At 43.9% G+C, this 16,382-nt stretch overlaps 1 protein-coding gene across 1 annotated transcript in view; it reads right to left on the bottom strand.

Moving 5' to 3' along the window:
* The window catches only part of SPOCK1 (SPARC (osteonectin), cwcv and kazal like domains proteoglycan 1), a 616,468-nt gene that overhangs the window by 116,760 nt on the left and 483,326 nt on the right, over positions 1-16,382 (bottom strand). Inside the window, exon 6 of the mRNA XM_050795625.1 lies at positions 15,802-15,928. Within this exon, the coding sequence (XP_050651582.1) occupies positions 15,802-15,928 (127 nt within the window). The remainder of the gene's footprint in view (positions 1-15,801; positions 15,929-16,382) is intronic.

Below are 16,382 nucleotides of genomic sequence, written 5' to 3'. Positions count from 1 at the left end.
CCCAGCAGAAGCAGTTTTAAGCCCAGTTTTCTGACTCCCTTGCACATTTGGCAGACCTGAGAAGGTTCCAGTACAGGAATGGTCATCCCAGCAACCAAAGTTATTGGTCACTTAGTCTTCCAACACAACCCTGTCTGAGAGAGATGTGAGTCGTGGCTTAGAAATTCCAGCAAAGCCCAAATAACCATTGCCAGGCCCTAGCAAATGCAACCAGCTCAATTCATCTGCCTCAGCATCCTGTACACAGACTGAGCATGTCAGAGGAGCCGAGCAAGCATTGGACAAATGGATATATGGTGGAATGGGAATAAGGGGATGTCATAGAGAGCCAGGAGAACAACTGAGTATGCAAAAACATTCCCCCTTGCAATGCTGGGCAGGCTTTTATTCACTTCCTATTGGAGCCTCACAGTCTATGTAAGATTCTTCCGATTTCACTAACGAAAACTAACCCGAACCTGCTAAGGCCTAATGCTCACTACACGTTGGCAAAATGTACAAAAACGGACCCGACTACCACTGCATCTGCCACGTTGGGTGCTGCCACAGGATCAATAATAAGTAAGAAAAGCCTGGCCCCAGCCAGTGCCTGCTAAAGAGTCTGCCCTCAACCAGAGGTGCCTGCTGCCATTACCACCACCATCAGGCAGAACATGGTGCAATCCCACCTACCTGAGAGCAGAAGGCAGAGAAGGCTTTCTGAAGCAAATGGAAGGTGCAATGTAAAAGCTGGGTCAATGGAGTTAGGGGGAGGACTGGTGTGCTACAAAAGATCCTTCAGACTTCCTTGGAGAGGGGGTAATTAATAATACATGAGTACTAATAAATGGCTTATCAATGACAGATACTGTTAGATGAATTTAATATGTAATAACTCAATTCTCACAAAAACCCTTCCAGACAAGTATTATTATGTCCATTTCATGGACAAGGAAACTGGACCATAGGAAGATTAGGTAATTTGCTCAAGATCACATATCTAACAAGCCAAGGACAAGCTCGGAACCCTGACACTGCTACACCCAGCCCTCCTCTTTCGCCCCACAGTACCTCACCCTTGCTCTACTTCCAGCACTCCCCTCACCTGGCTGACCTGTGAAACCATCTACATTTACATATGTGACTTCCTCAGAACCAGGCAGCAACCTGGACACAGGACCAGTCGCCTAGCAGGGGCCTGGCAAAGGGTGGGTGTGTTAGATGACTTTAAAGGGACCACCCCGGAAGAGGATCCCAAAGCAGGTGCCAGAAAAGTCTGTGGCCTCAACCAACTCTGTGGACTAAAGGTCTGAGCATGGAATCGGTGGATGGAGCCCAAACACCTGCAGTCAGAAGACAAAGTGGCCTCTCCCAACCCATAACCTTCACAGATACAACCTCCCTTGTTCCCATCACCTACCTACCTGGCTGAAAGTTTGTCACGTCAGTCTCAGAGGCCATGTCAAACACATTGCTCTTCCCTCACCTGCACTGACCATCAATTCTTGTCTCCCAGATACTTAGAAACTTTGCATAGTTTATTCTTGCTATACCATGAGTCTGAACTGTTCCTCCCACCAAAGCAGACTTTCTCTGAAATGCCACTGGCTCCACAGGCTCCATGGGCCACCTCAGGAGACCTACTCTGCAACCTGGTTGACTCCTCCAGCTGCTGCTCAGCCCCCAAGACCTCTTCTCAAAGGCGGGGAAGAAGGGCAACACCAACAAATGAGAGCCAGGCTTTGTTCCCAAAGGGATGGTAAAATCCAGGACATGCTTCAAGCACAGACTTTCTTCGGGAAAGGAGAGTCCAGAGTGATTGAGTGTTCAGGGTGCCCACACCTTTTTTATCTTTCAATTTTTCACTGGAAAAACATTTGAAAAGTGTCACCTCCATTTTCTGACATTCCTCAGCCTAGATGAGAGAACAAAGCAGGATCTTACTAAATGATGGAGGACACCAGCATCAGAAATGAGAAACACAGAAACAAACGTGGTGACTGGAAGAATGTGCTGATCTCTGGGCACACTCCACAGGTTTCAGTTTTAATATATATACTTTTTAAACAGCTCTATTGAGGTATAATGGACATATGAGGTTGGGGCAAAAGTAATTGCAGTTTTTGTCACTAATTTTTCTGATTGGTTTATGTCTGGCTCCTATACGTGTCTTTAAATGTTTTGTGTAACACCTTTGCCCTGAGTGAATGCAAGTTCTCTGTTACAGAAGTTTCACCAGGGATCTTTTTTCTCTCTAACCAGAGTCCAAGCTGAAACTGGCAAGTGTCCTTTTGCCCTGTTTTACTAACAGGCAGATTTTTTAAAAATAGGTGTGTGTGTATATAAATATACACACACATATGTATATATATGTACATGTGTGTATGTATGTGTATGTGTGTGTATATGTGTGCATATATAATATATAGTATACCAAATGTTATACTATATATCATATATACACCATTATATATAGTATATATACACAATGGTATATAAATATATACATTGATATATAACATATATCATATATATATAACATATCCTATATATTATATATAACATATAATATATAATCTATATATAATCTATATAATCTATATATTATGTAGATGATTATATATATAAAATCTCCCACCCTTTAACTCAGGGTGAATCCACTGAAGGATTTGGATTTATGTTTGTGGTTTCAGCTCCAACTTCTCACTATGTTAGGACTTAAGGCATTGTCTCCAGTGAATGGAAAGGAGCCAGTCAAGCTAATCAAGAGGTGTGGGAGCAACAGCTGCATACTGTTGCACTGGAGCATGCAGCTGTTGCTTCAAAACCTCTTGAGGTAGCTTCTCTACCTCCCCACCCACCAGAGTCGTGGTCAGGATTCTGTCTAGGTTTCAGTGCTCCTGTCTCCCTACAAGGAGATTTCCCTTACACCTTGCAAGCTCAATTATTAAAATAATGTCTGCATTATAACTAGGAGTTCAGTATCAGAGAGTTTTCAGGGTCTCTAGTCCATTATACAGCTGGATTTCCCCACATGTACAACGTTTCCAATGTGATGGAATCAGTGCTCCAACAGAAGTATATATGGAGTGTTGTTAAAGTTTACATGAAAGAAATGGTCTAATTTGGCATGAAGGGCTCAGGAGGGTTCACTGAGGAGATGGTGCTTAGGCTAAGCCTTACAGTTAAAATCCCAGGAAAATGGTTCCTCCTTTTTTGTAGGGCTAGATGTGGGTGAGGGATCATCATAGTGCATTAAATTGCCAAAAACAATTGATGCATTCTCTCTATCCCACCTCTCCTCGTCCCTCGTTTGGTACCTGGCAGTTGGGTTGTGCATTGGTTTCCTATAAAGAGAAGCCAGGTGGCTGGCCTAGACAGCTTCCAGCGGAAAATGGTAGAAGACAACGTGCATGATGTAGTGAATCTTGATCAGAGCCACCTTTGGGGCACCCCACCCTCACTGATACATATCATCTTTTGGTCTCTCTGCTGGAGAAGAGAAAGCAAAGAAATACTTCTAATGAGCTCAATCTGACCAAACTGTTTGGGGTCACCAGGTGCCTATAGCACCCAAGTTTCTTGCCTGCCTGCTGTTGTACAGCCTGACTTTGGGGAGCTTTGGATTCAAAAGCTGTCCTTACTGCCTTTGGATGAGAACTGGGGAAAACTCACTCTTTTGTACACAGGGCCCTTCCTACTACTGGAGGTTTGCTGTTCTGAGAACCTTCCTGGACAGAACCTAGCAGCTCAAGAAGGACACCATTGTCCAAAGGAAGAAGCATTTCTGTTCTGTTCATGGTATACAAAGATTCCCAAATGTTTCATTTGTTTGCAAAAGGGAAACAAAAAAATTGCTTTGGTAAAAATAAGAGCATCGTTAAAGACATTTCCTTCAATATGCAATTATGGCAACAACTCATGGTAAGTTTCAATCCAGTTAATATTCCTTAATTCCCTCATATAACACACAGGCCCCAGCCTAGGGCTTACAAAGTAAGATCAGCTTCTCTGAGCACGACCTATATCCTGGCACTGAAATGTTCTCTTGGAAAATGTGAAGAAGTGTAACCATACTCATTTGAGCAGAATGTCAGCAAGGGAATATTTTGTTTGTCTCTTTTAAAGAAAAACAAAAGCGACATGATCATGAACTTAATTAAAGTTGTTTGCAATGATTTAATTAGGCTTATAGCACTGTGTCTATTCATTCTGGCCAGGGACCTTTCTGTCTTTTAAAGGATTGGTAGGCAGAGATATTGTGCGCTGTGCAATTTTACCTAATCCTTAATTTCATCTCCTGATGAAGTGAGGCCAAGCATCTTTGTGTTCAGGTAATTGCTTTATCAAATGGCTTAATTGTGCATTCAACAGAACTGACAACAAGAAGGTATTCTTCCTAATGTGTTTTTAACAAAAGCACTAACTAATGAGTCGAATGCATTACATGGCATTCTACTCAAGGCATTTGAGAAGAAGAAACGAAAACTTATTCTTCAAATCTTGGTTAAATGCATGTTTGCATATAGAACATAGAAATAAGTGGTACAATAATTAGTTGAATTGCTTCCTTCTGCTCTAACTTCATGACTAATCTGCATGCTTAAGTAGTCTGTGTAAATTCCGTGGATGTATTTTCACAATGGACGATGTCTGAACATCTGTGCTTTCTGAAAATGTCACGATAACCATTTTGCCTGAAAGTTTATCTTCAGGAGCCAAAAAGACTGTGTTATCTTGGCACGTTCTAAGAAGAAATAAATGCTGGGAGAACTGAGGACAGATGTGTCCCATGATCAGAAGAAAGTATTAAAACATTAGGCCAAATGGTTTAAAAGCATCCTGAATTAAAATGACACTAGATCACGTTCCCATAGATGAACTTTCTCTTCAACTAAAAATCATGTCTGGGATAAAAACTTGCCTTGCATGTCCCTCTATGCCTGTCATTCCTAGAAACACAATATGCCTTAATACATTCTTACCAGCTCAAACCAGGGTCATCCGGCTCAGGCATTTAATGAGGCTAACATAGTTAATATTTAAAAAGGTGATTGGGTGGTACACTACTTATTAAATTTAATTCATGCAGTATAAACTCTTTTCCTCCCACTTCTTCTGCTGAAAAAAATCTTAACTCTTATTCACAGCGAATGTTGGGATGAAGAGGTTCATGTGACCAGAGTAGGCCAACTACAGGGCCATATCAGCCTGGATATAATATTTAATTAAGGGAAGAACACATGATTCAAAATGAGCTAGTTGGAATCTTTTGCCAGGGTTAAAACATAAGTAAATTTCTTTGGTGTTTCTAGGCTGGGAGCAAGTGAATCTGGGGCTATGAAAATCCCTATTCTCTGCTGAGGGAAGAAAGCCTCTTTGCAGAATAAATACAAGTAGAAGCAAACAAAGATGAGAGATGAAAAGAAACAGTGTGGTGGCAACACTGAAAGTTTCCTTCTTTCTCTAAGGCCTGGCTACCCCAATATGCTTTCTAGTCTTTTATGCCAGTAAGTGTCCTTTTTTGGGTTGAGTCATGTTTCTGTCATTAAAATCAAAAGCATTCTGATATTACAACTAGTATTTTACATTACTTTTCAGATGGTTTTTCACTTGTGGAAGTAAAAATGGTGGCTCTTGAGTCAGACAGACCAAGGTTCAAATATCTACTCTGCTACTTACTAGCCATATTGACCTCAAAAAAAGTTGTATAGCTTCAGTTTTCTCATTTTCAATTTAGGACTGACAATAGTACCTACCTTATAGGTTTACTGTGAGAGCTAGATCAAATAATACAGAAAATAAAATAAAGAATACTGTAGCACTTAGCACAATGTGATAGTACTTAATATGCTCAATAATTACTATTTTTCTGTTGTTATTGTTATTATTATTTAAATATCACTGTGGTAGTGACTGCTGGATATCTACTCTGTTCTCCTTTTTTTTTTTTTTTTTTTTTTTTGACAGAATCTTGCTCTGTTGCCCAGGCTATAGCGCAATAGCGTGATCTCTGCTCACTGCAACCTCTGCCTCCCGGGTTCAAGAGATTCTCCTGCCTCAGCCTCCCGAGTAGCTGAGATTACAGGCGTCCACTACCACGCCCGGCTTATCTTTTGTATTTTTAGTAGAGACAGAGTTGCACCATGTTGAGTAGACTCAAATTCCTGACCTCAGGTTATCCACCCACCTTGGCCTCCCCAAGTGCTGGGTTTACAAGTATGAGCCACCATGCCCGGTTTTGTCCTTCTTTTAAAAATGTAACTTTCCTATTTTGGCTGGATACATTGTTGCCTATAATAAAAATGACATTCCCCAGCCTCCCTTGAAGCTTGCAGTGGACTTATGATTAAATTCTAGCAAGTGGGATGTAAACAGAAGTAACACTGGTGGCTTTGCAATTGTGCCCCCTTTCTTTTCCTCCATCCTACTGGCTGGATGTAGCAGCCATCCTGGACCCAGAGACAGAAGCTCAACAACTCCAATTACTGAGAATGACAGCAGGCTAAAAAGATCCTGGTCGTCGCCAGTCTGGAGGCTGCACATCAGCCTTGGGCTGCTTACCTTGGTAAATGTTTACAGGAGCAAGAGCTAAAATGTAATCCAATTATAAGCCTCTGTTTCATTTGGGTTTTTGTTATGGCAGCTACAACCTATATCCTAATGCACCATTAATATTTTAACTATCATTCCAAAGTGCTCTTTCCAAAAGCCCTGAAAATCAGAAAAGAGGATGATTCTAACAAAACTAGGGCATGAGCTCTATTTAAACTAACAGTTGAGGATTTTCACATCATGTAAACTAGCTCTTTTTATTAAATGATATTTGGCTGAGGAAAAAAGGTTGAAAATGAGTAAGGACTGAGTGGAAAAGGCAAAATTGAGGCATCTGACACTGAGTGTTTGTCTCCAACCCTCGAATTGTTGAATGTATAAAGCAAAATCGCATGGAGTTGGTTAGATGCCACTGAGTACGTCTCCAAACACATACCACTTCATTTGTTGGCTTTTTCTAAGCAACAGTGATATGGTCTGGATCTGTGTCCCCACCCAAATCTCATGTTGAATTGTAATCCCCAGTGTTGGAGGTGGGGCTGGTGGGAGGTGATTGGACCATGGGGGTTGATCCCTACTTTGGTGCTGTTTTCATGGTAAGAGTTCTCAGGAGATCTGGTTGTTCAAAAGTGTGTGGCATCTTCCTCATCGCTCTCTCTTCCTCCTGCTCCTGCCATAAAGAGGGCCTGCTTCCACTTCACCTTCCACCATGATTATAAATTTCCTGAGGCCTCCCCAGAAGCAGAAGCCTGTACAGCCTTCAGAACCATAAGTCAATTAAACCTCTTTTTAAAAAATAAATTACCCAGTCTCAGGTATTTCTTTATAGCAGTGAGATAATGGACTAATACAAACAAAATCAAAATAATAAAATCTACACCAAATGCCTTATTGCAGGGTCCCCATCCCCAAGACCATGGACTGCGACTGGTCTGTGGTCTGCTAGGAACCGGCCCACAGCAGGAAATAAGCAGTGGACAAGCGAGCATTACTGCCTGAGCTCCGCCTCCTGTCACATCAGCGGCAGCATTAGATTCTCATAGGAGTGAGAACCCTACTGTGAGCTGCACATGCAAGGGATCTAGGTTGCATGCTCTTTATAAAAATCTAATGCCTGGCGATCTGTCACTATCTCCCATCACCCCAGATGGGACCATCTAGTTGCAGGAAAACAAGTTCAGGGCTTCTGCTGATGTTACATTATGGTGAGTTGTATAATTAATTTCATTACAACAAAATAATTATACAACATTGGGTATTACAATACAATAATAATAGAAATAAAGTACACAATAAATGTAATATGTTTGAATCATCCCCAAACTATCCCCTGCCATGGCCCAGGGGGGAAAATGTCTTCTAGGAAACTGGTCCATGTGCCAAAAAGGTTGGGGACCACTGCCTTATTGGACTGTTGGTGTCCACTGCGGTCTATCTGCACAAGTCTCTTTTTCCCACCCAAGAGTAGACATAGATGAAATCAGAATTTTAACTTCTCATCTCCCCTCAGTGCTGCACAGATGGGAACACCCAGTGACTTGCCTAATTGCAGCTGCTGCTTCTCTCATCCTTAACGCCATTGCTATTGCCATTGTGTTCCAGCCTGTCGATGCACAACATGTGCAAGTGCAATCTTTTGCCTTCAGTTTCCAATAATTTTATTTTCTGCTTATTCAGAAGCAAGGCCATCACCAATAAGCCATTTGCAAGTAAAGCCAATTTTCAACCCACAGGTCTGGTGGGAGCAGAAAAAACACTTCTGAAAACACCAACAGTCTCAACTCTGCGTAAAAGAAAAGTAGCCACACATAAAAACCTCCTATGCCTGACATGGTCACAAGGTCATAAAAGCCTGTGGGAAACAAAGAAGTCATGCAGAGCTTAAAGCCATCTTGAGAAGTCTTACACATCCACACCCCTGATTTGCTCCAACCCTGAGAATAGCCTGTTGTTAGGAAATGTGGGCCAATACAGACTCCACTTGCCAAGAACTTCAAACGTGACCTTTACAAGGTAGCAATTGTTGGAAACTATTAAGATGCCTCTGAAAAAAATAATATAATCTGCAGCGACAATATGCTGAAAGAAATGCCAACCCTGTAAAGCAAGTGCTCTCTCCACTCCCTCACGTGCGCAGGCAGAAGGGAAGAGAAACATTTTCCTCCACAGCAGCTCTTAACTCTGCATCTCTCTTCTGTGTCAAGACATAAATGAGCCATTTGCTAATTGTTTAACAGCAATTAAGGAAGAGAATGTCAGGGAGAGGGGAGTGACAGCAAACGGGTGTTTGCCTGCCTGGTCGCCGGTTACCAACAGCCAAGCTGATGCCAGAGAACGGTGCTGGCTCTCAAGATTCACAGTGGTGGTGGGTGCATGGTGAGCCCTCTCCTCAAAGACAAGGCCCAGTGCTGGGAAGTGAACAGTCAGCCCTGACATCTGAGCTTCAGTCAGGTGGGCCCAGATGAGAGAAGTCCATACAGTCCTATCAAAGGAGGCCTGACAATTAGAACCCCTCCCCACCCCAACCACGGCCAGGACCTGGAGCAGTAGCGACCTCCTCCTCTGCTCCTTTCTGAGCTCCCAGGAGCCCAGTTCCTCACCAGATCTCCTCCCATTTTCTAAAGCAGCTCTCTCCCCCAGAGAGAGAAAGCCTGGGACTGCCCACCTGGGTGAAGCCTGGGCTACCCAGGGTCCAGTCAGCAGCATCAGTGCTTCTCTTCCAGCAGACAGAATTAAAAGCTGGCAATCAGGCCCCCAGCAAGCTTTACTCTTTCTATGCTGATAACAGAAAAGAAAGGAAAGGATTCCAGAAGTGCTGGGCTCCCAGATGGTCCAGGACAAAACCACAAAGCTGCAGGCAAGAGGACCTTGCAAGTCCTGCTAAGATGAAGAAGGTAAAGTCCTCCCGGGCTCAGAGCTGTAATGACTCTATATCTGAAATTCAAATAGTTGCTAAGACCAGCTATAGCTTCCTAAATACCTTTTTAGATGGTTTTCTATCCATCCCTGTACCTTCTCTGCAAATCCAGGCCTCCCTCACACCAGGCCTAGATGATTCCAGGAGGCTTCTCATAGTCACCCTGCCTCCAATCCTGCCCCAACCATGCCCACCCTGCAGCCACTGTAAGCATACTCAAAAATATAAGCCTTTGGTAGGTTCCCCAATACTCTTCAGGTAAAGTCCAAACCCCTTCATGTGGCCCCTGCAAAATGTGGCCCTTGGTGACTTTTCTAGCCTCATTTCTATAGCTAGTGAACCCCTTTCCCTACCTCACATGAGACCTGGCCACACTGACAGTCACCAGCTCCTTCAAGGTGCCATGCTTTCTCTCACCTCTTCGACCCCCTCCTCCCTGACTGAATGAGCTCCTGTGCCCCCAGCTCTTACTCTAGTTGACTTTTCCAGTCTTAAGATCTCACCTGAACTATCGCTTGCCCAAAGAAGACTCCTTCTACATCCAAACTGGTTGAAGTGGCCTTGCTCTGTGTTCCTGCAGCTTCCCAAATGTCCCTTATCTAAACATCTATTCTAATGAAAGGAGACTGCTTTTCAATTTGTCTATCTTCCTTGTAAGTTCCGTGAAAACTGGGGCTTTGTCTATTTTGTCTTTTGCCATATCCCTAGTATTTAACACAGTGTATGGTACAGAGGAGAAAAGAACTCAATACATATTTATTGAATTTCTGAATTCAATAAATTCAGAAATTTACTTCAGTCTTCCTTGCCATAAAAATGTAGTATCAAGAGTAGTTAAGAAATTACTAGGGTGATCCTGGAAGCCAAGCGAGGGTCAGAGTCTATATCACACTCTCAAAGCAGCTGCACTGTTGGCCTTCCATTTGTCAATTCCCTGTAGTGCCCTTCTGTACCTTATCTTTTATGGATTATGCTTTATAGCGTCTGAATAAACATTTATTGCCATGTAACATCTCATATCCCTTCATCTCAAGACTCTGTGCCTTCCTGTGTACTTTATCTTTGATCCTGGGGGAGTCACACAGCTCTGAGTGGTGTCCCTGGTATCACGGCAACAGAAGAGGCCTGCTGCAGACAAAGACTCCTCAATGCATCCCCCACTTCTAGGAACCTCTGACTACTGGGGACCCAGAAGCAGAAGGAAAGCTCATTTGATGAAATGCAAGGACAGATACCAGCATCAAGGACAGGAAGATGCTCAGGTTTCTTCCTCCAGCTGTGCCAGTGATGCTCCCGCAGCCGTGGAACCCGTCTTGAAGGAGTAAACAATTCACCTGGAGAAGTGTGACTATGTATTATGGAGTGTGGGTTTCCCTGGTGATGATGGGACAGGGGCAGTAATATATTTTTGCCAAAACTAATTTTTATGATTTTTGACTTAATGACATTGAATCACCTCCAGCTACACATGCATCATGGTTTCATCTGTCCTTTGTTTCCTGACACCAATGATCCAAAAAAGGTTCTAACTCCATGGGATGGGAAGTCATTTGCTCCTTTACGGTTAACTAATTCACTCTTATTAATTGAGCATCTGCATCTACTGGTGGTCTCCAACAGCTTTGTCTGGGAGACTAAATCATCTTTTTGAAGCTCCATAAATAAGTGGCCATGTATTTAGGATCAATGTCTAAAACACTCCAGTAGTCAATCCAACCAGACTGAAATAGCCCTCTTGGAAGGAAGTCTCAGAGACAGGGGTCTAGAATTGTCCTCTGCTTCAGAAGTCTTCAGTAATCAATGCACAGCTTCGGATTAAGTAATATTTGCCCCACTACGTTAAGAAAGAGAAAACACAAACTTCTATATGTTCACATAAGACAGAAGACCAGCACATTAATGCCAAGAATAAACACCCATGCCATTTCCCACTGCTGCAGTGCCCCTCCCACCACTCTTTTCCCTTTAACATCCAATAGAAGTGAATAGATCACAGATACCCAGGCAGGAGACCATGGGTGTGAAACTCCCACTATCCTTGTCTTTTGGAGCTTCGGTATATCCTATATGGAATATGGGAGAAGAATACTATAACCTTTGGTAAGAGGGCTCTAGACATCTTCTTCCACCCCAGGAAAAGGGTTCAGCAGGTCTGGGAAACTGAGAAGTTGGTCAGGCTGGTTCAGGAACTTAAAGACACCAAAGGAACATCAGGATGCTGTTTGGGAAGGTCTAAGGGCCAGGCCCAGCAGTATGTACATGCCGCTCCTCTTATGAAGAATAAGGAGTCATTGCAAAGGGGTCTCCTCAATCCTAATCCTGACTCTCAAGCAAGCTATTAAGTACCTGTAAGCAGGCAGCCTTCCCATATCCAAAAAGTCAACTTTCCTGCCCAAACTACCAGGAGGCTTTGACCAGCGAACATTTCCAGAGCTATTCTCTGGGCAACTGACAGCATTTCAGCCATTCTGACAGGTTACCACTGCTCTTTGCAGCTCAAGGTTCACAGGGAGCTGGCATTTTAAGCTCCTTCTGTGAATGAGAGACGGAGGTCAGTGAGCAGGTTTGTACCGGGGTTTGATGTACAATACGCCACTTGCCCAAACGGTCCTGAGCACTCAGACATCTCATGGCTCATCTCCAGTCTCAGGCTGAGGATCAGTTTGCTCCAGAGCTGGAAGGAATAATTTGAACACCACAAACAGGATCTTCACAAAGAGAGAAACATTGCAAGGAGCTGCTAAGTCTCTGCCAGAGCCCCAGGTTGGGTTTTCAGCTAAGCAGTTTGGCCCACGATAGGGATGGCTTGTTTTTTTCTATTGCAAAGCTCTCTCCACCCCATTAACTCAAATCCAAGTTGAGTTATGTGTACTGGAATCTCCCCATTCCTTCTCAGCTAGACTCTTTTTTGGCTCCTCTCTTGGTAATGATGTTTTCTGAGCAGCCACTATGTACTGCACCCCATGCCTGAGCAGCCACTACAAAAGGTCTCTGCCTCTGGGATCTCACATTCTTAAGGCAATTACAATACCAAGTATCCCTCAAGCCTGGAATTGCCAGATCATCTTCTCATCTTCCAGGCTGGCTAAGTGTCCCTGCTTAGACGGCTTCGATATCCTCCCTCTCTTCCTCATCTCGTGTCTCTCCACAGGGGCATCCTCACGGTTCTTCAAACACCTCACATTGCCTTACTGCACTGGCCCATGCTATTTTCTCTATCTGGAACATTCTACTCCTCCACTCTCAGTTTAAAGGACACCCCCTCAGAGACAGCTTCCCAGATCACCATCCCCTATAAAGCAAGTCTCTCTCCAACCTCTGTCTCAGAACTGTGCTTTGTAGTGCTTACTAAAATTTGAAATTACATATTTATTTGCTTGGTTACCTATTTCTGTGTCCCCTACCAGATGGTAACCTCCAAGTGAGCAGGAATGGTGCCTGTCTTAGTCCCTTACTGCCCCTACCCCATATTTTGCACAGTGCGTACAACAACTGCAAGTATTCAATAAGAGCTGCTGAACAAATCATTGAAAGATTCTTTCTATGATGAGTGACCTGGAGTAAAAGGGGGCAGGCTCTGGAGGGCCCTGTTAATAACAATAGAGCCTGAGCTCAGTTCTAGTAGCAAGGGAGAGCTCACCAAGCATTTTTAGCACAGGAGACACACAGACTTTTATTACAAAAATTCCCCCTCTTTGGATATGTGGAAATGGACTTTGGGGTAGCAGGAGGGGCAGACTGGAGGCAGGGAGACCTATTAGAAGGGTCCTATAAACACTGACATCCTCGCTACTAAAAGTGTGGTCTGTGGACCAGCAGCTTGGCCATCACCTGGGAAACTGCTAGAAGTGCAGATGTCAGACCCCGTCATCTCAGAATCTGCATTTTAACAGCATCTCCAGATGACTATTTACACACCTAGCATCTGCGCCCTAAGGGAAAGGCAGTGATGGCCTGATCTGCCTTTGGCAATGGGGGGTAGAAATGACTTATCAATGTCCCCTTTAAATTCACCATTCCAGACATGGCTGGAGTGTCAAAAGCAAGTCCTATTACTACAAACTATCAAAAATGTTGAATCTATTAGTGGCTAAAAAGAGTAAGGGGATGGGGAAGTGTGGGTTTAATTGAGCTGAGATGGGCTATGGCTACTGAGAAAGGCTATAATCTTAGACAAAGAATTTCTAACTCACAGCACAGATCTGGAGTTACAGAGTTAAGGATTCCTGAGTCTGGCCATGAAGAAGAGCCAACTCTTTTATTCCCACTATATTATAAATTTCCCCAGCACCTAGTATAGTGCCTGGCACTAGAAATGGCTCAAATGTCTATTGAATGAACCAAGGAACCAATCAAACAATGAATACGCTATTGAATCCTAAAGCAGATTCCACGGGTCTGAGTACAAGCCAGACATATGTACTTTTCCACTTTCCTGTTTGTAAGAAACACACTTTTCTTCTCCTTTGTTAGAATAATGTGAACACCTGGGAGGATAAAACTCAACTATTAGTGGACAAAATCCTAAGGATATATGACCCACGCATCACAAAATCAGTAGGGAAAAGTGGTCACAGCCTCTAAATAACCCTGATAAGTCTCTGAGGACAGCAAGCAGTGAGGATCATCGTGGGCCTGTGACATCTCCATGGTGTGAGGGTCAAGGTGGTGAGGGGATCACAGGGAATAGAAGTTGCCAATTGTCTGTGCAGTGGGAGCATGGCGACGAGGAGGTCCCAGCAGAAAGGCCCAAGAACCATCACCACGATGTCCCCTACAGCAACTCTCTTTAGTCACGGACTCCACTCTGCAAGTTAAACCTTACACAGAAAAACAGGAAGACAGATGAAAATGGTGTAGCTCTGGCTGGAGGAGATGGGGAGGGCAAGAGCTCTACTTCCACCCACCATGTCTTACAGAAAACCCTGACACACGCACCCATATGCTGGCTCCTTTGTGCCTACCACAGTGTTGAGACCCTCAGAGGGTGGTTGTAGGATATGAAAATGAAGAAACAAACTCCCATCAATTCTACGGTTTCCCTTTAGTTCATTATCCTGGTAAAATGGTACCCATTCTCAAACACAAACGGCCATGCTTCACCCAAAGAGAGTCCCATTATCCTGGTAAAACGGTACCCATCCTCAAACACAAACGGCCATGCTTCACCCAAAGAGAGTCCCATTATCCTGGTAAAACGGTACCCATCCTCAAACACAAACGGCCATGCTTCACCCAAAGAGAGTCCCATTATCCTGGTAAAACGGTACCCATCCTCAAACACAAACGGCCATGCTTCACCCAAAGAGAGTCCCATTATCCTGGTAAAACGGTACCCATCCTCAAACACAAACGGCCATGCTTCACCCAAAGAGAGTCCCATTATCCTGGTAAAACGGTACCCATTCTCAAACACAAACGGCCATGCTTCACCCAAAGAGAGTCCCATTATCCTGGTAAAACGGTACCCATTCTCAAACACAAATGGCCATGCTTCACCCAAAGAGAGTCCCATTATCCTGGTAAAACGGTACCCATTCTCAAACACAAATGGCCATGCTTCACCCAAAGAGAGTTCCAAGAACAAATTATCACCTCCTTTCTCTACTTCCATAACCCCTGCCTCCCTGCCTGTAAATCCTATTATTAGCTTAGGTGAAATGCCCCTCTAGAAGAGGCTTTTCCTCATCCTTCCAACAGAAACAAAGCCTTTCCTCATCCCTCCAATAAATATAAATAGACATATTTTATCCCAGCCCCTTTTTCTATGAAATCATTTTCTTTTTGTTGGTTTGAGTTAAAATGACCTGTCACACACTTGTCCCTACCCCCATTAGTCTGTGAATCCTTGAGGCACCCCCTTAGAAAAGAACATTGCCTTATTTGGGGCCTGTGCAGGGCAGATGCATTCAAGATGTGCAGTAAGTGTGGATTAGGTGTACACTGACATCACACCCCTTCCTCCCGCTGCACTGGCACAAGGCAGCATCCTGAGCCTCCCTTACCGGTTTGCTCCCCATCAGCCAAGCAATGTGACTTGCCTCTTTTGAACAGCTGGCTATCCCACCTTCTCCAGGAAGCTTGTCTAGATTAACTTCAGGATCACACGCCACTCTCAGAATCATCCTTTCTTCTTACCTTTCAACCAGCCCAGTTACACAGGATAGAATATTTTTATTTTGCTTGTCTCCATGGCCAGAGAACATCTCTGAGTCTGTTCATGCGGCAGCTTCTGAAGGGCAAGGCCCGGAGCCCACCACACTTCCCAAGCCCCAGTTTTGGCACAGAGACATGTTAGAACAAGCTGACATGAAGTATTTTTGATGACAAAAAAAGACAAGAAAGCCAACCTTGGATGTGTAGGAGTGGCCATCCGAGCCGCAGACCATGGCTGACTGTGCCACAGGACAGGGCTTGCACTTGACCAAATTCGAAGGTCCAACCCAGTGTTTGTGGGCCACGTTCCCCTTCTTTTGCCTAAAGATGAGAAAAAAAGGGGATAAATTAGTTGAAGTTCCAGATGCTATGAGTCTTTCCTCTAGGTTCCCAGAATAAAAGGCCAAATAAATAAAGGACTACCCAACCAGGCCGAGGGATCCTGAGGGCCTTTGCCAGCACTTCCATTTGCTCCAACTCATTGATAGGAAGCAGAGGATTTTGTCCCAGAAGCATAGATTCAACAAACCAGATGGACTGAGGAAAACAATGTAGCCATTGAAAACATGACTACTGACATGGGAAGATTTTTACAACACACAGAAAAAAACAACAGTGAGGGAATATGGCTTAATCAGCCCCAATACCATATGTGGCATATCACAGATGCCCAGAGAACAGCACCCCAAAGTCTGAGACTCTCCTGGGGCTCACAGGCAGCCTTTTGTGTGGATGACGCACAGGCATCTCAATGAGTGCTTTAGACAAAAGCACA

The sequence above is a fragment of the Macaca thibetana genome, chromosome 6 (genome assembly GCF_024542745.1).
Source record: "Macaca thibetana thibetana isolate TM-01 chromosome 6, ASM2454274v1, whole genome shotgun sequence".
NCBI lineage: Eukaryota > Metazoa > Chordata > Mammalia > Primates > Cercopithecidae > Macaca > Macaca thibetana.
Note: the sequence above shows the minus strand (reverse complement) of the source record. Positions and strands in the feature narration are given on the sequence as shown.